The sequence below is a fragment of the Anthonomus grandis genome, chromosome 11 (genome assembly GCF_022605725.1).
Source record: "Anthonomus grandis grandis chromosome 11, icAntGran1.3, whole genome shotgun sequence".
NCBI classification, from domain to species: domain Eukaryota; kingdom Metazoa; phylum Arthropoda; class Insecta; order Coleoptera; family Curculionidae; genus Anthonomus; species Anthonomus grandis.
The window spans coordinates 25323491-25345580 of NC_065556.1; the positions used below are offsets into that span (position 1 = coordinate 25323491).

A 22090-nucleotide genomic window follows, 5' to 3' on the forward strand; every position below is an offset into this window, starting at 1 on the left:
TTTAATTAAATTTCGCATGCAGGTTATTGTAGTGAAATGTCAATAACTTATGAAGCCAATTTTTAAAAGAATAAAACATATGGAGGGACTCGGTCCTTCTTTGTCTCAAATCTGGGAGGTGATAAAATAATTTTTATTAATATATAATAAAAAAAAGTATTGGGCTCTAAACTATGCCTTGTGGTACACCTATTTTAATAAATAATGAATCACTTAATCTATTTTCTATCCTTACGTATTGATTTCTATCCAAATAGCTTTTAAAAATATCCAGTACTACTCCTCTGTTACTATCTGAATAGTAAATAACATTTAACAAGTTTATTCAAATTTTAAGAAAATGAGGTGTTTGCATTAAAAAACCGACTATAATTTTTCCAATATTTTAAAATGAAAAAGAAAAAATTTGTTATACCTGTTAATATGAGAAGATAAGTACGAAAATCACACAGTGCTTCCAAGTAAAAGAGTTGCTGCGTAAATCAATTCATTTTAAATGTATAATATTTAATTATAGCTTAAGTTAAGCCTCTTCGATTTTTATTTTTGGATAGTTAAGTTGTTATTTTGTTTTTGCCGACAAGTTAATCGATTTTGCAATCTGTTTTTCTGTTTTGCAAGTGGTGTAATTAAACTGAAATATTTGGTAATTAAAGGTAAAAATTTATATTAAAAAAAAACTAATTTCAGAGGTGAAGTAAAACTGGCGGATTTTGGTTTAGCCAGACTATATAACGCGGAAGACAGACAACGACCGTACACGAATAAAGTTATAACGTTATGGTACCGACCGCCGGAACTTTTACTAGGTGAGGAACGTTATGGACCCGCAATTGACATATGGAGCTGCGGATGCATCTTAGGGGAACTCTTTTTGAAAAAACCACTGTTCCAAGTACGTTTCGTCGATACAAGAAACATTACTAACGCGTTAAAAAACGATAAATCGTTTACAGGCAAACACCGAAATGGCTCAACTGGACCGAATATCAAAAATATGCGGGACTCCGACGCCGGCGGTATGGCCGTCTGTTATAAAACTTCCCCTCTTTCATGCTTTGAAGCCGAATAAGCTTCACAGGCGGAAACTTCGCGAAGATTTTGTCTTTATGCCGAGTCCCGCTCTCGATTTGTTGGATAAAATGCTCGAGTTGGATCCGGATCGGAGAATAACGGCCGAGGATGCTTTAAAAAGCCCATGGTTAAGGAATATCGATCCCGATCAGTAAGTATTTTTGAAAATTAGTATTGATTTTGTGAATTTATTCCCATCCTCTTCTAATTTTCAGACTAAGATAGGGATATATAAATGAGAATTCGACTTTTCCACCTATTTTCTATATTATCGTTTCATTTTTTAAATAATAATAATAATCGTATTTTATTCAAAAAAAAAAACAACAGATTGACAAATATTACAAATGAAAAAGGCGAAGTCTAGCCTAAGGCTACTCAAACTTAACCCTAATAAATAATAAATAAATTTCGGTTATCGTATATAAGAAAAATAATATAAAAATGAAATATTATAAAGAAATAATTGTTCTCACTAAAAAAATACTTATACCCTTCTTCATACCTATAACCATCATGTTACCTTTGGAGCACACGATACTAGTGAGTTAAAAAAGAGGAGCTCAACTGTTCTCTAAACAAATTTAACCTAAATCCTGACTCTTAAACTTAGTTAAATTATGAAGTAGTAAATCATTGTTTGGCAAAGAATTACATGTTTTAAACGCATTATAAGTAAAAGACTTCTAATAAAGACTAAAATAGTGTTTGGATCGGGTGAAAATAGTGTTTTTCTCTCGTATTGTATCTAATTAAACCTGAACAAATCATTTTATTCCCTATCTTTTTCTAATTTTCAGTTTTAGAAAAAGATATATAAATGAGAATTTTACTTTTACACCAATCTCGTATTGTGACTAATTATACCCGAAAAACATCATTTTATTCCCATCTTTTTCTAATATTCAGATTAAGAAAAAGATATATAATGATAGAGATATATACGGGAGATTATAAAAATTGTTTCCATTTTACGAAAAAGCAGTGACGTACATAATTTTTTTTTTAACAAACAGCGCGCCTCTCAGGGTTCTGGGCTTTTATTGTTACTCTTTTGTATTTATACTTGTTACATTACACATGCAGTTCAACACGGTACAGATTTTAGCTTTTTTGATGATAAACAGTAGTTACTCTACACCAAAATACAAAATAATGTAGCACAAGCACAGTTACACATTAACGAAGACTTAGTCAAATCTCAGAACAACATCATTTAAGACTTAATCTTACAAAAACTAAGCTACTAATTTTTGGGAAGCATTATACCGATATCGAAAACCTTAAAAAACTTAAACTAAAATTAAATAATTCACAATTATGCTATGTTCAAAAAGCAAGGAACCTGGGAGTTATATTAGATACTTAATTAAGATTCACCGACCATGTTTCTTCATGTGTACAAAAGGCATTTATGCCAATCTAAAATTACTGTATCCGCATAGGCATTAGATAAGAAACTAAAATTAACTTTAACAGATGTATTGAGACACTTTAATTATTGTGATGCGGTTTATGGTCCCTGTTTAACCAAGCAGAGTAAAGTGCGCCGAGTTCAGAGGGCCTGTTTGAGGTTTGTATATGGTATAAGAAAATTCGACCCAGTTATTCACAAATTAAAACCTTCAAATTGGCTTGACATGGAAAACCGTCGTAAACTTCACTCAGTGGTTTTGTTTCATGCTTTAATTTTTAACAAAAGCCCTTCATATCTTTACCAAAAAATTAAACTTAGATCCGACGTTCATACTATCTCCACCCTTGCATGAAACAAGTCTACTAAACAGATCATTCTCGTATAATATTTACATGCTATACAATAATATACCCTCTGACTTAAAAAGTTTAAAACCAGCATCATTCAAATACCATTATAAAAAAAACTTATAATAAATTTATAAACCAAATCTAAACTAAAAGTGCCAAGTACAATACAACCCTGTTGTAGGGTTTTTCATTTTTTATATAAGGTTGCTTTCATCCCGTCTCAGTTGTGTTTCATTGCGAAATGGTTTTTTTTCTTCTAAACCAAAAATTGTATAAGTATGCAAATAATATCATTAACGTGCTACAGCGTCGGATAAGAATTTTATTTCATTTATTGCGTTGTATTTATTAGATATACATTATAGCCATAGGGAGTATATATATTATCATTTGAAAACTGCCATACACTACTTTTTGTGATAATAACTACACTTAAGTATTCCTTTGGAGCTAATTAAAAATAATTTTTGTGTTATCTGTTATTACTGTCAAATAAACCAATTTATTATTATTATTATTATTATTATTATTAAATATTCATTAACTTGATGGGCGCTATTTTATCATAATAGAAATCAAAAAGTGTTTTTTTGTTACTATATCAAAACATGTTTGGATAGTTTGGTTACAATTACCGAGGTGCGGATGCAAAAATAAATGTCAAAACAAGTGTCTAAAATATCTCAATTCTCAACAAAGAGTCATATTGTTATTAAAATCTGAAATGAAAAAGAAATAGGGTATGAGTAAACTAATTTATTACACATTTAAATCGCTGAATTGATTTAAATCATTCTATGATTTGTCGAGTTTTGTGACCTGAAACTTGTGATCTTTCGCTGAGCCATATTAGTAAATTACAGTTTTTAGAGCAGCGTTACTCAAAGTGTGTAGGGCTCCGCCAGCAGTCATAATAAATGAATGCATGTATTAAAGTGGACCCTATAAGAATAAAGTTACCTAAGATAAAAATTAACAACCAAAACGAAAGGCCTACTTCTAGGTGTTACTGGTACATATACGAAAATTTAATATATGTATTATTAAGTAAATGCCCGACCTATTAAGCGTCAAGTTTTATGGTTTCAAGTTTAGACATCTAATGACATACTGAAGGTGAAAAAACGAACGTATGACGAATTATACATTAATCTCGGATTTCTTGATTCCAACGGCTCACCTCTTTGTATGTTGTGCAGCAAACTCCTTCCTAATAGTTCGATGGTGCCTGCTAAGATGCGCCGACATTTAGAAACTCTACATCCCGACTTCAAAAATAAAAGTAAAGAATTTTTTCTACGTAAAAAAGAACAATTATTAAGAAGCCAAAAAACTATGACGTATGCGATGAAAAGGCCACGGAGACATCGTATTTGGTTAGTTACCGCATTGCCCAAGCAGGAGAAGATACACTATCGCTGAAAAGCTAATAAAACCATATGTGGTAGACATAACAAGATGTATGCTCGACGAAAAATCTGTAAAGCATCTTTCTACAGTGCCACTTTCGAATGAAACAGTTACGCGCCAAATTGAGGATATCGCAGCAAACATAAAACAAGAACTGGTTTCACGGCTTCAAAATAACAAATTTGTCTTGCAAATGGATGACTCGACTGATGTTGCTGGACTGGCCATTGTTGCTTGCTAGTAATTGTGCGATATCCATATAAACATTCACTCGAAGAAGACTTGCTTATGTGCTCATCGCTGCCTACTAACACAACCGAAGAAGAAATTTTTAACACGGTTAATATATTTTCTGAAGAAAACCAACTCGATTGGAATGATTGCATTGATATTTGTACCGATAAAGACAAAGGCAATGACAGGTAGAACAGCAGGAGCAATATCACGAATAAAAATGAAAGCGCCAAATTGTAGTTCCAGCCACTGCATCCTACATAGACAATCACTCGCGGTTAAGAAAATGCCACCAAATCTAAAATTGGTTCTTGATGAGTCAGTAAAAATAATTAATTTTGTCAAGTCATGTTCTCAATATTATGTGAAGATTATGGTAGCGATCATAAAACACTATTGCTCCATATTGAAGTGAGATGGTTGTCTCGGGGTAAAACTTTGACAAGGCTTTTGGAACTAAGAACAGAATTAGAAGCTTTTATTACAGATGTTCCTTTTAATTTAAAAGACCGTTTGTCCGATAAAAGCAGATTATTTATACTAGCATTTTTAGCAGACATGTTTGGAAAACTAAACGAATTAAACCTGTCACTACAAGAAAAACAGACAACAGTTTTCAATGTTAACAACAAAATAACTGCATTTAAAAGAAAATTTGATTTTTGTATTACTTGTTTTGGTAAGAGAGAAATCGAAAGCTTTTCGTTGCTAAGTGAGTTCCTTAGTCACCATAGTCTTAGATGAAATATTTGTTGAATTGGTGCAATATCTCAATGATCTGCAAGGACCTTTTGAATCTTACTTTCCTGAAGAACAGAATACAAAACTAAAAATAAACTCATGGATTCAAAACCCTTTTTCATCTAAAATGCAAAAGCCTGAAAATATGTCAAATCAGATCTATGAATCATTTCTAAAACTGACATCGGATACAAGCATGGAACCATTCTTTAAAACAATTTCACTGAATGATTTTTGAATATCCACAACTTGCCACATAAGCTTTGAATGTTCTTCTGTCGTTCCCAACAACGTATTTGTGTGAAACGGGATTTTCGGCATCTACTGCTACAAAAACAAAATACCGCAATAGACTAGATGCCGAACCAGACATGAGAATTTAACTTTTTTCTATCAAGCCTGACATTACCCAGCTGATGAGGAATAACAAATAATTACATGCCTCGCATTAAATGAACTTAGTGTTATCATTTGCTTACTAACTCACTACTTAGTGTATCTATCTTTTTTTGCATGATTATTAAACAATTCACATATAACTGCTTTTGCTTTTAGTTTAGGGTTCCGTTAAAAATTTCGTTTTTTAAAAAGGTTCCGTCACGAAAAAAGTTTGAGTAACACTGTTTTAGAGAAACTGTATATTTCTGGCTCTCATTTGCCTTAGACTCATGATCTTCAACCAAGCCTAATTAATAAGTTAATATTAATGTTATTATTCATTTTTAATTAAGGTCATCAGTGTGCCTTCAGTCCACACATTTGTCCTGAAAAGATAAATAATTTTTTTTTGTAGGATTCAAGCACCGGAACTACCCACCTGGCAAGATTGCCACGAGCTCTGGAGCAAAAAGCGTAAAAAACAAATCCGGGAACAGCAGGAGAGCATGTTAAACCTGCCGCCGGGCAAACCGGCCGTGCTTCCGTCCCGTCCCGAAAAGGGCGCGGAGAAAATCGAAGAAAACGAGGGCGGGTGAGTGCGATTTTCTGGCCCCCTTTGTTGTTTTCACACACACACACACCCCCCCAAGTAGCAACGTCTTGTTCCTAAGTAAGGCACGATTGAGACACGTGATCGGTTCTGTCGCCCCTAAGAGGCGGCGGTAGTAACCCATTTTTGAAGACAAATATTTGTAACATTTTATGTGCTAACTATTGCCTCCCGTTCTGGGAGCCCCCCAGGCATGTATTAGTATGTATTTAATTTCGTTTTTTGTGGTTTGGGTTTTTCTGAAAAGGGAATTGGTGTAATATTGATTAAGCTGTAAACTGTTTTTAAGACTATTGATGATCTGAACTTTATGCATGGTCAGAGGACCGAAACCACAAAAAAAAAGTCTTTCAACTAAGGATCCTTATAATTTCGAGTAGAACAACGTAAAACTGTAAAGATGCATTTTTATGAAAGAAAAAAATTATAAATGGCTTCCGTTTTAGATGTAACTTAACCAGTATGATGGTGTATATAGTATGTCATTAAGCTACGTCTCTTACAAGTTTGTTATGTATATTTTTGGTTATGTTGCTGTGAAGAGAAACCCTATTTAGTTTAAAATAGTTCTGAAGAAGTAGTGTTGCGTGCATGGCATAGTATATAAATAAGGTGTCCCAGGGCATTTAATATGATAATAGAAAAAAATCCTCACAAGATTGCTCATATAAAGTCAAAGGGACTGATCAGTTTTAAAACTGGGAATTATAAACTTAATAAAGTCAAATATGAATTTGTTGAATTCAAATCTAAAACTTCACCGTTTCACTTTAAAGCTTCATTTAAAAGAAATGTGCCTCTTTGTCAACTGGAATTCATTTTTAACTTAGTTATTTGAAATGGGAATTTCAATCGGTCCTTTGAGTTTTATGATTATTAACTACCAGCTCAATTTTAATTAAATTTCGCATGCAGGTTATTGTAGTAAGTTGTCGATTACTGATGAAGCCAATTTTTAAAAAAATTGCCAGTGTCGTAACATACGGAGGGACATGGGCCTTTGTTGCCTCAAATCTGCGAGGTGATAATTTTTATAAGAAGTCAACTGTTAGATTCTCCATTTAATTTGGAAAAAAAGTAACTCTTGCAAAATTATGATTTAAGGCACTGGTTTTAAAATATCGTAATTTAATTGTTCAAAAATACCTGCTAAAATGTTGCAGTTACATACTCTTTGTTAGTAGCGGCAAATTTGACAACTATTCAGTTTTTAAATAGAAAAAAATGTGAATAATCTTATTTTGTTTAAATTTGATAGTGTTATTCATAGGAAAAATAATTTAGTCTGGTATTGTTTCGAAAACTTATGTTTACGACAAAAAAAAATGCTCTAAAAAAATGCTGTAAAAACGTAATAAAAATTTAAATTATATGTAATAAAAGATGTTACATTTAAACTCTTATAAATTATTTTATTTGATTTCACAAATTTACAATTTTTCTTTTAATCCATAGGCCGAACTGATCAAAGGACTGAAATTAATTAACACGTTGAGTGCCGTGTAAGACCAATATGGCTTCATAAAGCTTTGGGAGTATGTGGCCGCGTGAAGCCACAGTGGTCTCATACTATCGATGTGTAATTTTTGAATTTTTAATTTTTAAATGCCTGGGATCTTTGAGTAGGCGGCCTTTGGATCCCGAAAATATGTTTGGCTAGTGAATAGTGAAGCCGACGTGGCACCATGGGACAATTGGGTCAGTAGTTACGATTTTTTAAATTTTGTTTTTATTTGTTTTTTTTTTTTTGGAAATAAAACCATCTTAGATTCTTACAAATAAGCTTTATCGTTTCAAAAGCGAAATACAAATTATTTAAAAAAATGAGAGGTAATATGTTTTATGAAAAAAACTAAAAAAAAATTACATAAAAAAAATTAAGTGGATTTTTTAACTTCATGAACTTCAAAAAAACAATCTAGGCAGTAAAATTTCTCGCATGACGTACATCTGAAGCAACTTTGTGGAGTTTTTGAAACAGCGACTTTTCTTCCAAGCTCTTGGGTCATTTTACTGTAGCAAACTACACATCGACGTCTCTTACTTGAAATTACTTTACTTTCTTACATCTTCAAGGCGGTGTTGTTCTTTATTACCTTCATTACGTTCTAGTGTTGGGTCTTGCGAATCTAATTTTAACAAACCTTCGACAACTTCTTCTCTAAACGTTGTTATTGACATTTTATTTTGGGTAATTTCTTGGTAAGAAACAAACGCATTTACTAATGCTGTACCAGTTAAAATTTCAATAGCTAGCTTTCTATACCATTTCAGACTCTTTTTTTAGGCTGCAGTTGTAGGATTTCATCTGGTCCGAGATATCAATGGACGCTTCATATTTATTATACTCGACAATAATTTTAGGCTTCTTCACATCTTTTCCTCTTCTTTTGACGTCCACCAGTTCACTTCCGTGTCTAGTGCTCAGTGCAAGTACATCTCGCCGATCTCTCCACTTTTGAATTACCACTCCTTGTCTACATTCTTCAGCCACGGTTTCTCCTACCCGTAACTTCTTTTGTGTGACATTTTTTGGGTTGAATTTTCGATTTGCCCTCAATGTTCCTAAAAGATGAGTTTTGTGATTCAAAAGAGCCAAAGCCAAGCTTACTGACGTATAATAGTCATCGGTGCATAAAGTTCTTCCTTTATCTAAGAGATTATCCATTAAATCTAGAACAATTTTGGTTGGTACACTAACATTTTCATCTTTTGATTTTCCTCAATATACTTTGAAATCGTAAGTATAACCACCACTAAGGCATAGTTTAAAAAGTTTGATACCAAACTTGTGTTTTTTGTTGTTAACATATTGTAAAAAAGACAATCGCCCTCGGAATGGCACAAGGGTTTCATCGATGCACATATTCGGAGAGCACAATGACTCGCTGGAAAATTTCACGGATTTCTTTTAGTAAGGGATTTAGCTTTCGCAACCTATCTTCGGTTATAACCTCATTGTTGCTAAAATGTAGCATTTTCAGAAGAAGTTGAAACCTATTCCTTAAAATTATTTCTGGCAGAAGGTTTTTGTAGATTTTCTTCTTCCTCCAGTAGGACTGTTGTGTTGGAAATGGACACAAACCCATCCACATCACTACACCAAGAAACTTCAATTTCTTCGTGATTTGTTGGGTTTCCATGTATGCACACGTGCCTTTGGATAAGCATTTTTTTGTTGAGACTGGGAAGCATACAAATTAGTTTCAGTTACCTACAAAATATTGCATAACATAATACAAATAAAAACTAAATTCAAAAATACTTACAATAAGTTCCAAAATGTCATCAGTAACAAACATTTTATAAAATTCATACGGCGTTTTTTCATAGTTATCGTACATGTCTGGAACAAATCCCGAGTGATTTTCTGTAAACTTGAATGGTTTCAAAAACTGGCCAGTCGCTGGTACCCAATTTATATCCGTAATTTGGCCACTTCCAGGTGAATCATTTTCTTCTCCATCGGAGTCAATTGGAGGCAATGATCGTATAAGATTTTCTATTGCCTCACTAATTGAGTCAATTTGTGTGCGTGTACCCTCACGAGATGTACAGGGACCAACTTGTGTTGTCGTGGCCCCACGAGGGAAATCAACTTGTATTTTTTTCGTTTGGCGCTTTATTTTTCTGGGAGGCGAATCCATTTCACTATCATCTGATTCCTCAGAGGAACTTGATAGTTGATATTCGTCGGAAGATGAATCATTTTGAAAGGCATCATATTCTTCATCTGACATTTCCTGCCATAAGGCATCTAGGCGCTTTTGCTCTTCTTCGTACGACATTACTAGTTACTACACGTGAAACAAAAACCGCTATCTACTACAAATACTAAATTGAACTGAATTATTGGATTTCCTAACGATCCGTCGCACGCTTCTAAAGGCCAGTATAGCGGACCAAACACGTTTTACGCATATCTTTTGATTACATTTCATTCAATATTGTTTGGGCTATTGCATGTCACGTTCGGACATAACCGACCGTGGTGACACATTGGATTCATGCGGCCACCTGAACCTTTGAATTATTTCCAGGCCTCGTGAGACCCATGTGTCACCATGAAAATAAATCCAAAAAGTACAAGCTTTTAAATAAAAAACATTATTTTTAAAATTATATTTTAACTATTATGTAATTGTAAGCACTATTACATATAAAAAAATGTAACGGCCTCCGGGACCATTTTTTTTTTTAATGGCGGCACTCAACGTGTTAAAGCTACGATTACGTATGAACAAAAAAAATGACATTCGCTACTCTCATAAAACGATGCCAATGTAGTCAAAAAGACGAATTTAGTCAGAAATACGTTACTCTCCAATTTTAAAACATACCGCAGTACTTAAAACTATATAACTCTGAAATTATATCGCACTCGCAGTTAGTAGTCGATATAATTCAATTAGAATAATTATTTTTTTTAGCCATATTGGTTCAGTTATTGTCATCTCCAATATTACCTGTTCATAATAACATTTACTGTGAATAGTTTTCATATTAAGCCAATCTGAGGACACCTTATAATAGTTTAAAGCGAATGTATGATAATTTCCAAATGATCCTTTAGTATAATGATCTTATCAGGTATTTTAATAGAAACCTGGATTCAAGCGTTTTTCTTTTAAATTTCAGTTGCCTTTACTTAATTATTTATTTAAAAAACTCATACTTTACAGCAGGATTCCTATTTACTTAGTGCACTACATATTTTTTTTTGTACTTTTAGTTGCTCATTTAGTTCTTTTTATCATTGTTGTATAGTAGATTCAACAAAAATAAAATAAAATAATTATCCCCGGGTCATTTAATAATTAATATTTTGGTAACGTATGAATGGTATTTTTGTGATAAATAATTAGGAATTTGATAAAGTAATTTTTAAACAAAAGAAAAAGTGTTTACTTCGTTACATACTAACTTGCATGTATGTATTCTTCTTACTGGTTCCTTCCTTTTTCATATGATGTGCAAAATAAATTAAAAAAAAAACACCCAAGTATATATTATTTTGCCAGTAATTGTTAACTCCAAAAAAAAAATTATTGTATATTGTATCACAAATTATGTAATTTGTAATTTAATGCAAAACCACACTGTAAATACTTGTAATAAGTTATTCTAGCTATAGTAGCCTAATAAATGAAACTGTTTTATTTAATTTGTAATGATTATTGTTCTTTTTAATTTGAAAAGAATAAATGGGATTATTTATTTTATTTTTGTGTGTCTTTTATTTTCCTTCTTTTTATTTGATTTTTCTTTCAGTAGTATTCGCTTGGCAGTGCAACTTGCAGTGTTGAGTAGTGCAATTATTTTTAGTAGTGTAGTCTGCATTAAAAACAAAAAGGTAAATCATGATTTTATTGTTTTGCATTCGTTTATGTTTGATAATTTGGTTGGGAACGTCGTGATGAATACTATTTTATGGTATTTCCATCGTCATTTATTCGATTCATCTTTTATGACGTAATTTAAAAAGGATGTTTGTTGGATGGTGCCAAAGGGTATAAAAAAGATGTTTGCTTAATTTTTTTGTTGGATATAAGTCAAAAAACTACTTCAGATGATCAATTGTTCATTTTTGTTGATGTTTCGATGTCTGTGAGATCATGCTCAGGACTCTAAAAGATACACAAAAAGATAAATGAAAAATCATACATAAGTAATGTTAATTTAAAAGTAAGTAAGTTTTCGTGTTCGAAAGATAAGAGGAGGGAGGACAATTAAGAGCCGAACTGTATAATAGATCGTCTGTAGTGATGACAAAAAAATTTCATACAAAATGGGTTATTTAACTGAATCACTAAAAATTGAAATTTAGGCTCCCTAATATTAATAATTCCACCCTGTACAAACTCGTTTATTACCCAAAGAGGCACCACTGATTTTAATAATTATACATGTATGCACAAAAAGCCGAGGGGAAACGTAGCATAAGTATCTCTATGGTAAAATTGAAAAAAAATTTAATGTAAGTCAACATGTTTCTGTTTTGCTCCTCTGCTACATCCAACAAACTTTCATTTCAAACTCTGGTCTTAAACATTTTGAACAAACTGATCCAAAATGGGTAGAGGAAACCCATTTCTCATCCTACTAACCTTCAGTTTCCTACAGGTCGTCAAAAACCTTGAAAATGGAAGCGTATGACGCTGCAGTATTGTCATACGCTATTGCAACGGCGGCTATTAAAAGTCGTCCAAATACTACCGGACTTATAGGTAAACAATTTTTTTTAATCGAACATTAAAATTTAATCTGCTAATTTAGGGGTTCCTTCAAGTGGCACATCGAGCCCAGTTAAAGAAACGGAAGACAATATAGACCCGAGAAGGTATCTTTATCAATTGCTCTTTAATATAGAGCAAATGGTAATGAGCAAGACGCAGGTACCGTTGTCTTTGTTGATGGAGCTTTGTAGTTTAAGGCAAAATGAGGTAAGATAGGCGAATATTTGATTTGAGAATTTTGAGTCGACGTTATTTGCATTGTAAAGGTCGAGGCTGTCCGCTAATTGAGGCATATGGAAAAATATTATGATTTAACCTTCGTGTTTGATAAACTTTTGCACAAAATTTGGTATATTTCTCAGGACGAAAAATCTTGTACAACAGTAATAATATATTAAAATCCTCAAAAGAAAATTATGTCGTATTGAAGCTATTTGGGTAGGAAATTTCCTTTGAGGTTTGAACCACTCTCTTAGTTAGGACTATGAATGAAAAGTGAATTCTACATGCTTTTAACAAATCAGATAAAAGTGAGTTAAGTATATTATAATATAAAGATATGAAGCAAAAAAAAAACAAATTTGCTGTTTGGAATTGGGATACTTAAAGAATATAAGCTCAATGACCCAATTTTGCCATTACCCTGATCTCTTTCGATTCTGAATGGACTTAAACCATGAAACCTTCTGTAAGAGGGTCAACGAGTATCCTCTTCCCTTAATTGGTTCTGTCTCCTTAAATTTCTCTATAGAATCTTCCAGGAGTACTTTCAATTCTACTTTTCCTAAAGTAGAATGTAATCACATGAGTTATTTAACTGCATAGAAAAATGATCGTGATTACCGCCTGTAAATATTGTCATAATCGACTGCCTGGAATGGAAAGGAATTAAAGAATGTTGTTTTTGTGTCATTGAACTGCCGGGACGAATTTTGCTTTTATTCCAGGCAGTTGAGAAATTATTTTGATCAACCCCTGGAAAAAATGTCATGAGAAAACTGCTTAAAATTAACATAAAATTCTTCCAGGCAGTTGACCAATTATCATAATCCAGGAATGGAAGAATATTTTCTTCATTTCTGAACCTTTGAAAACCCTTTTACTTTCTGGAAAAACTGTCGTGATGAACTGCTTGGAATGAAATGGAAGAATTTCGTTGTTATTCCATTCAACTGCCACGACGAATTTTATTTCAATTCCAGACGTTCAGTTCCAGTTGAAATTCCTTAAATGTGTGGAAGAATTATCGTGATCAACTATACAATGTGCCAAATTACGTAGAAAAAATCCAGGTGATCCAGGCAATATGGCAAAAATTATATAAATAAAAAATTCCCACAGTTAAATATCAAATCATCTAAAACTATAAATAATTACTACTTTATAAGATGGATGGACTGCTTTTGAGCCTCTAATGAGTTGGATTGGATTGCTCTCAGGGTGGTTTGTATAGTGGTTTTAAAGTCACTTGAATGACCATAAAAACTATTAAAAGCGTTCCGGCGGGAAGACTTATAGACCGGGGGCCTGTTTTAAACACATTGCTTTTCATTAAAAGATCGCCAAATCCGCGTGGATTATGGAACAGCGGCAGCGTACTAATGCAGGTGCCGATGTTAAAGCATAACGCCAAAGTATATAGATTTCAACAAGTAGAATCACTTCTTTGATCGCCTCAAAATGCCGCCTTTTTTTATAAGCGGTCGTAAATCACTTGTAAACTACGCCGGCACCCCTCGCATGACAGGATACAAGTCCGTCCACAAAGTTCACATTAGAAATGCGTTTACGGGGGGCAATAAGGAAAGTATTAAGTTTAATAATATTATTGGGCAAAATCAAGGTTTTTTTTATTTTAAAATAGTTTGATGAGTTTTGACGCTTATTCATTGTGACACATTAAATAAACAGTAATAGGTAATATATTTATGTCTGCATCCAGTTGCCATTTTTTCTTTACTTTTATTTCTTTTTATAATACTAATAAAACGCTTAAGTTTGAGTCAAAACCTTAGGAATGTTGTTAAGAAAACTAGAATCCCCTAAAATCCCTTTAATCTTAATAAAGGTGTACCTAATATAAAGGGTGTAAACCTAAATGTATACCTTAATTGTCGACTAGTTAAGATGAATTTATACAGACAAATAAAATAAAATAAGGTCTTATTTGACATTTTTGCACTTAAACAGCAAAATAAAATAAAATAAGAAATAAGGAATTACCAATCATATGCCAGGAATATTTCAAGAAATTGACCAATTACATACCAGATAAATTATATCTCTTTGTCTTTCAATGGGTTTCCTGACCAAAACGCCGTGCGTACTTTCGGCATTTTGGTCAACTTCTTATTTTATTCTTATTTTATTTTGCTGTATAAATGCCTTATGAGGGTTTGTGTAAATTGAACTCTTATTTTATTTCTTATTTTATTCAATCTAGCATTATTATTCTCAATAATAAAAACGTAGGGTTGTACCGATTATCTTTATTTTTTTGATTGACCTGGTTACTTAAGAGGAATCATTTGGTTCAGACACTTAATTTAGACACCCTTTATTTAATCCTGTACTTGTTTGGGGATTTTCCCAAAAACCTGGACGTTTATTCTGCCTGGACGTTTATTAGAATGACGTTTATTTCTACCTGGATGTTTACTACCATTTATTATTAAATGGAATATTAATTTGTTGAATCACAGTTGGCTGATCAAAACACATGTATTTAGGGGGAAACTGCAAAAAGGAAAATAATTTAAAAAAAACACTTGATTTATATGTAGGAATATGCATATATTTCTTATATAATCGTAATTGCATCACAAACGTAAAACTAGCACTAAATCACAGAATATTAAATTCACAAAAACAAAAAATATTGGCACACTCGGTGATGTTAGTCGAAAAGGGTCGAGTGACTTGACTGTGTAAGACTGTGATAACGCTTCGTGCAGCAATTCATAGAAATCGGTTATCAAAAGCGGACGCCGCGTCCAGGTTCCCTGCCGCCTTAAAAAAAAAGTCGCCTTTGACAAGCCGACCATTTTAAAGTTTTAGGACAGTGGCAGGACGAATCGAGGCAGGCGGCTCTTTTAGTCTGGCTCTGATGTTTAATGAGACTGTTGTATGAATATTATAATATTTCTTTGTTTTTTAATTTGCGATTTTGTTAAAGTTTGTGGAGTTACATTGTTGTTTATTTCTTTTTTGATATAATTAAATAGTTTTTATTTCCTTGTTAATTCCTATAGTTATTTTAGTGTTGTTATTGTTTTTTTTTTGTTTATTAGTATGGCTTTCTGGAGACCTTTTGAGCATTGGCGGCTCGTGGGTCAATCTTCAGGGGGTCATTTTGGTTTGAAAACTTATAGTTTACTCTAATTAAAAAAAAAACAAATCAAACTATTGATTTTTTAAAGTATTTGAAAGATCTTTTAGCACTTATATTTTAGATAAAAAATTAAAAAAATTTGGATAAAACTCAATAATATTTACCGAGATTTTTATTCTATTAAGCGGGTAAAAATAACTTTAAATGCTTAAATCGTTTTCCGAAAATTAACTTTGCCTTTTTATTAGAGTAAATATTTTAAATATAAATATACGAAAAAGGGTTTAAACAGGTTATCCACTGATATAAAGGAATATTTATATAATAAATTGTAAATTTATTAGGCACGCGTGCATAGATGGAAACCAACAAATCACGAAGAAATTGAAAAGTTTCGTGGTGTAGTGATGTGGATGGGTTTGTGTCCATTTCCAACACAACAGTCCTACTGGAGAAAGAAGAAAATCTATAAATGAAATTTACCTTAAATATTTTTATATTTTAAGGGAATTCTCCTATCCTTTAGTTCTGCGAAATAGTCTATGACCTTCTCATTGAAATTTGGGATGCTTTTGACAAGTGTTTTATTGATGCTCAACATAGACAAGGCACTAAGTCTATTGTCCCATCGTATTACGCATGAATGTTTTTACTCTTTTTAAAGTAGAAAAATATCTCTCACTTTCCAGTTGTCATAGGGAGTGTGCACAAAATATTTAATAATTTCACTGCTTCAGAAAATGTTTCAAACAAATTCATGTTAATAAAAAAGCTGAAGTATGGCTACTGAACCGACACTATTGCGAAAATCCTCACGACAATATGACTTCAAGTTGCGATTTTAATTCGAAAATATTTACTGTGGGATAATGAGCCTTCACCATATTTAAAGTATTTTGCGGAAAGTTGGTAGTGTGCTTCAAATATCTCTGCGTAGAATAACTGTGGAATCATGAGATGATCATTGAAACCAAACCTGTAATTTATTTCAGATATAATAATATCACAAATTTCCAGTGCAGTTCGTCGCTTTGGATCCTTTGTAGCTGTAGTACTTTTTCTTTTTTTTGCTGTTGATGTGCTTAGTTCTTCTGATTCCAATATATTATTTCTAATTATTATAACAGTATATAATTTTTGACAGATATGACATCAATATCTCGCATTTGCAATTGTTTAAACAATATATCAACATGGGGCATTATTTTATGGAAAAAATTTATCCAAAATAAAAAAAGCTCATCTTCCAAATATCTTTTTAAACCAGTTGCTTGATTTATATTGTTACCATCTTGCTCATCAATAATTTCCTCTAAGCAAGATTTTAAATTATGTTTATAAGTGTATACAATTTCAACACATTTTGTATTGAAAGCCCATCGAGTGGGTGCAGCTTTAGGTAGCCTTACTTTAACCACTCTATCCAGAACCATCGTACGTTTTAGAGATTGGCCGAAAAAGGACGAAAATGCGTGTAAATTTGCAAAAAATATTTTTATCGGTTTATGTTGACTCGCCCCTTTTTGCAGGATAAGATTAAGTTGATCAGGGCATAGCAGTGAATAAAGTGTGCATTTAGGTATATGTCTTTAATTTTTGTTTGTAGCTCTCCCAGATTACCGCTCATGACTGATGCACCATCGTAACTTTGGGCAATCAATTTTTCAGGTGCTTCATTAATTTTTAATAATTGAAGTTCTTCCAATATTACATTAGTTAAATGTTGTGCTGTGGTACCTGGAGGGTTAACAAATTTCCAAAATCTTTCATGTACAATACCAGTTAATACATATCGCAACATGACAATCATCTGCGTTTTATTGAAGCTGTCTGTGATCTCATCTACTTGAATTGCCACAAAATTTGTCTGGCCAATCTCCTTAATTATATGAGTATGTACAATGGCTAACATTGATTCTAAAATGTCGTTCTGAATTGTTTTTGATGTTCCTTTAAATACTGTACTTTTTTTAATATGTTCTTTAAACATTAAATTCAGTTCAGAAACAAAATCGATAAGGCCCAGAAAAATTCCAGGATTATTGGAGCTGTTACTTTCGTCATGACCGCGCAATGCAATTTCAAAAACTCCGCAAAATTTTACACGGACGTTTAGTTTGTTTAAAATATACAGTAACTAACTAAAACAAAACATTCATCCAGTCGGGCCGTCGACTACGTTAGCGATATAGGACTGAAAGGTGACTCTCACTCCCGCTCATGAAATGCGAATCTGCCCTCTTTGTTCTATTTTACATGCATTTCTCCATAAGCCATAAGAACTGTATAGGGACAATTTAAAATACGGCCCAGCCACGGGCTTGTGTGATGAGCGCGAGGCGCGACGTTAGTAATATATTTATTTGTTTTGCCAATGCAGACTGCTTAGATAATTTTATAATTTACAATGAAGTTTTAGATAAAAGATATTTTTAATATGAGATTATTTTAGGGAGGTCATTGACCAATTGACCCTAAGAAGGAGCCGCCACTGCTTTTGAGGTAGCCTATACAGTATCGACAAGTAGTGTAGCTATTATTGAGGAATCCAGCGAGTTTGGACATAAAGACTTACATGTTCAGCGTCAAAAATTAATCTTAAATATTTTTAATTGCCTTAGACAAGAAAGTCCGGATATGTCAGAAAATGCAATAATTCAACGTATTCATAAATTAACTTTAATTCCGTCGTCGTCAATTTATTGCGTTTTAAAAGTGGGAGATGTTACAGACCATTCTGTGAAAAGAAAAACAGCCAAAAACTTAGAAGAGTTGATGAAGCTACCAAAGACGTTATCCGGCGTATAGTATACGACTTTTATAAGGCTAACTTGGTTCCAACATTGAAAATGATTAGAGAAAAACTTCGAGTACCCTGATTATGACTATAAGGGCTTAGCAACACTCCGGTGTATCTTAAGAGAATGCGCGTTTAAACACCAAAAACTAAATAATAGAATGGTTATTATGGAATCGCGGCGCATTGTTGAACTTCGGCAAGAATATTTACGTAGTATTAAGTTGTATCGGGACCTAAATAGACATATTATTTATATAGATGAAACTTGGTTTGATACGCATGACGTAGTTAAATACGGTTGGGTTGATAGTTCAACAAATTGTGTTTTGAATACGCCATGTTCAAGAGGAAAGCGAATCATTATACTTCATGCTGGCAGTAGAGAAGGATTTGTTTCTTTAAATTCTTTACTTTTATCTGCTAAAAATATTTCTACATTATTTGAAAAATGGTTCTCTGAGCAGCTCCTACCAAACATTCCTCCAAACTCAGTAATCGTTATGGACAATGCGTCTTACCATTCGAGGATATTAAATAAAATACCAAACAACAGCTCTAAAAAACAAGATATCATAACTTTTATGAAAATTAAGAACATTCCAGTCCCTAACAAAATCTCCTTAAAAAAGGAGTTGCTTAATACCATTAAAGGTTATAACCTTAAAAATGAGTATGTTATTGATAACATTGCTAAGAATAATGGACACACCGTTTTAAGGTTGCCTCCATATTATTGTATTTTTAACCCCATTGAACTAGTATGGGGCACATTAAAAAAACAACTCCGAAAGTGCAACAGTTCACCAACATTAAGTGCGGTAGTTATTGAAAATATCCGCAAAATTGTGTCAGAATTCGAAACTAATAGATGGAGAAATTGTGTTGAGCACGTAATTAAAACTGAAAGAGAGTATACCGTTTTGCCACCCATACCCCAAATAATAATTCAACCTGGCCTTGATGATTTTACTTCTGAGGATAGTCTTTCAGAAGGTTAGTTAAGCATTGGTGAGTAGAGTGAATTTAAGTGAATAATCCTAGTCGACTTTACTGCCTTATAAAAATGTACCTAAGTAGGCAACAGAAAAATAAGTTCTCATTTAAAAAATAACCAGATCAACGAAATAATAGTCAGTAAAACTCTAACTTTAACTTAAAAATTTGTATTTTATTTTATTATTCACCAAGTGATTTTTATAAATAACCGCACGCCTCTGACGGCGCTGCGGCAGAATCCTTTATGGTTTTTATGGGTCTTTAGGTTTTTGCTTCTTCAAGTGAGGTTAAAACTACTATACCTCCGCTGATCTACTAAAATTAGTTTTCAGGTTAGAATTTGAGGAAAAAACACCAGACTTTGAAAACCTTTCCAAACTTTGATATTTTAACCTGATTTGATTTTGTGGTTTTGTTATATTCCTCCAGATTTCTTCACCATTTTAATTTTTGTTATCATTGATAATGAGAAATTTTGTGTAGTACGGACAAATTTACTTAAGAATAATGTTAAAGCGATTTAATGCAATTTTTTTTCCATTTTGTCTGGTGTAATACGCCTTGTTTAGACAATATCTGATAAAGCTCATACATACACTAAAAAAAAATATGTCTGTGTCAAGTATGTTTAATATATTACTATTAAGGATCAAAATATGCCTTTATTTATATAAAAACATTTGATCTACTCAATTTACACATTCATATGTCCTATGAATTAGAACCCAACCCCAAAAAAAGAAAAAACAACCCCAAATATAATCGGGGTTAAACTATACGTCATATGTTGGTATTCATATCGAACTTTTTTTAATAATCATTTCTCTAGGAACCACAGATCCTCTCAAACCTAGAATCTCTCCTAAACGAGTTAAGATCAATATGCAAGAGCAACCCAGGATCAATTAACCTACTTTTCCTGCATTTTGACGGTAAATAAATACCAAATATACAATCTTTATATATGAGTAAATTTTCTTTTTAACAGATAGACAAACTGGTGCATCTCTTAACACTGAAAAAGTTTGCAAGACTCTGTCGGACCTTTTTAAGCAATTCGGACTTCAGAATGGGTCGGCGGGTGTTAGACAACTTGCAAAGAAGAACTATGGTTAAATACGTTTATTTTTTTATGTCCTGATAAGAACCAAAAGAATCCTTTATTAGATGCATACATTATTTTTCAACCACTCATAGTTGTGACTTTTATGTGACCTGTATAACTTTCCAGGTTGACATAATCCCCTAACTATTATTATTGTATAATAATGACATAGCTTAATAATTTTTGTTCATATTATAAAAAAATATAACTTTATCACAGCAAAAAGCTTTTTTATTTTAGAAAGAATCCTGTAATTAGTAACTAACTATTTAAAATGATCCACTAGTATTCACATCTTTAAGAGTCTTAAGTAAAATCGGCTTGAGTGTTTCTTGTGCCTCACTTTAATGACAAACTAATTATTTTTCATTAATGTATATTGAAAATTAAATATTCTGATATTGCTCTATTATGTCATCTGTTATTCTATTCCTAATGGTTTAAATTGTCCATTTACATCCCTGTTAATTACTCGATGAAGAAACCATTATAGTCCTTAAAGTATCTTTAGCAATGGCAGGAGTTCAAGGTACATTTTTTTAAGTTAAAAATACGAATTTTTTTTTGCCAATTGTATTTTAGATACACCGCTAAAAGTAGTAAGGAATCACTTAATTCCTATTATACTATATTCTTCTTTCACGCGACTAATTATCTCTTTGTTCTTTCTAATATCCATCCTCTTCGGTATTGCTGAGATTTGGTATTTTCTGTATGAATTTAGTATTGACGTGCTCTTCCAATACTGTCAATATGCTTGTTTTACTTCCTTTGTAAGTACGTTATTATGAGATCTTCTATTCCCTTAGAATAGCAATTCAACATGGAGCTATAATCCTTCATTTTCAGACTTTTTTTGAATATTATGTGATTATAACATCAAACCCAGTTTTGAAAAGATTATTGAAATACCAAGAAGAAACGTACATAGCGATTGACGAAGCTTCGACAGCTACCAAATTAAAAATCACTCAAGAATCCCGGATATTCATGGCTTGGTGCTGGATTTTCCTATTCTTTTTGACCAGTTTATCCTGCATTTTCATATCGATTGCAATTGGAGAGCATTGCCAACAGACATTTTTACCTTACTACTTCTTAAGGCAATATATTAAGGTATATCATCATTAAAGGGTCCAGAATATTTATTATTAATTGTATTTTAATCCAGAATAAACTTTTGAGGTGGCTACTGCATGGCACAATACTAACTTACGAAGTGTCCAGCATTTTACTCACGATGTTTCTTGTTATTGTCGTTTATTTTATACAAACTCTACGGTTTGAACTTTATTTGCTGCAAGACAAGCTGCAAGCGATATGCGACGTTAGAGATGAACGTAAAGTACGAGAGGCTTTGGTGTTTATTATTCGGCATCATGAGAAGGTGAAAAGGTAGGTGGAAAGT

At 32.5% G+C, this 22090-nt stretch overlaps 1 protein-coding gene across 7 annotated transcripts in view; it reads left to right on the forward strand.

Moving 5' to 3' along the window:
* LOC126741914 (cyclin-dependent kinase 12) overlaps positions 1-20907 on the forward strand; it is a 50644-nt gene extending 29737 nt beyond the window's left edge. For 5 of the 7 annotated variants that reach the window (XM_050448386.1, XM_050448387.1, XM_050448389.1 and 2 more), the window contains 7 exons: positions 691-895; positions 957-1225; positions 6020-6196; positions 12338-12441; positions 12491-12657; positions 20407-20509; positions 20570-20907. In XM_050448386.1, coding sequence (XP_050304343.1) covers positions 691-895; positions 957-1225; positions 6020-6196; positions 12338-12441; positions 12491-12657; positions 20407-20509; positions 20570-20718 — 1174 coding nt within the window. In that variant the 3' untranslated portion in view covers positions 20719-20907. Of the gene's footprint in view, positions 1-690; positions 896-956; positions 1226-6019; positions 6197-12337; positions 12442-12490; positions 12658-20406; positions 20510-20565 lie in introns of all 7 variants that reach the window. The other 2 variants (XM_050448388.1, XR_007662433.1) reach the window with 2 other exon arrangements.
* The last annotated feature ends 1183 nt before the right edge of the window (positions 20908-22090 follow it).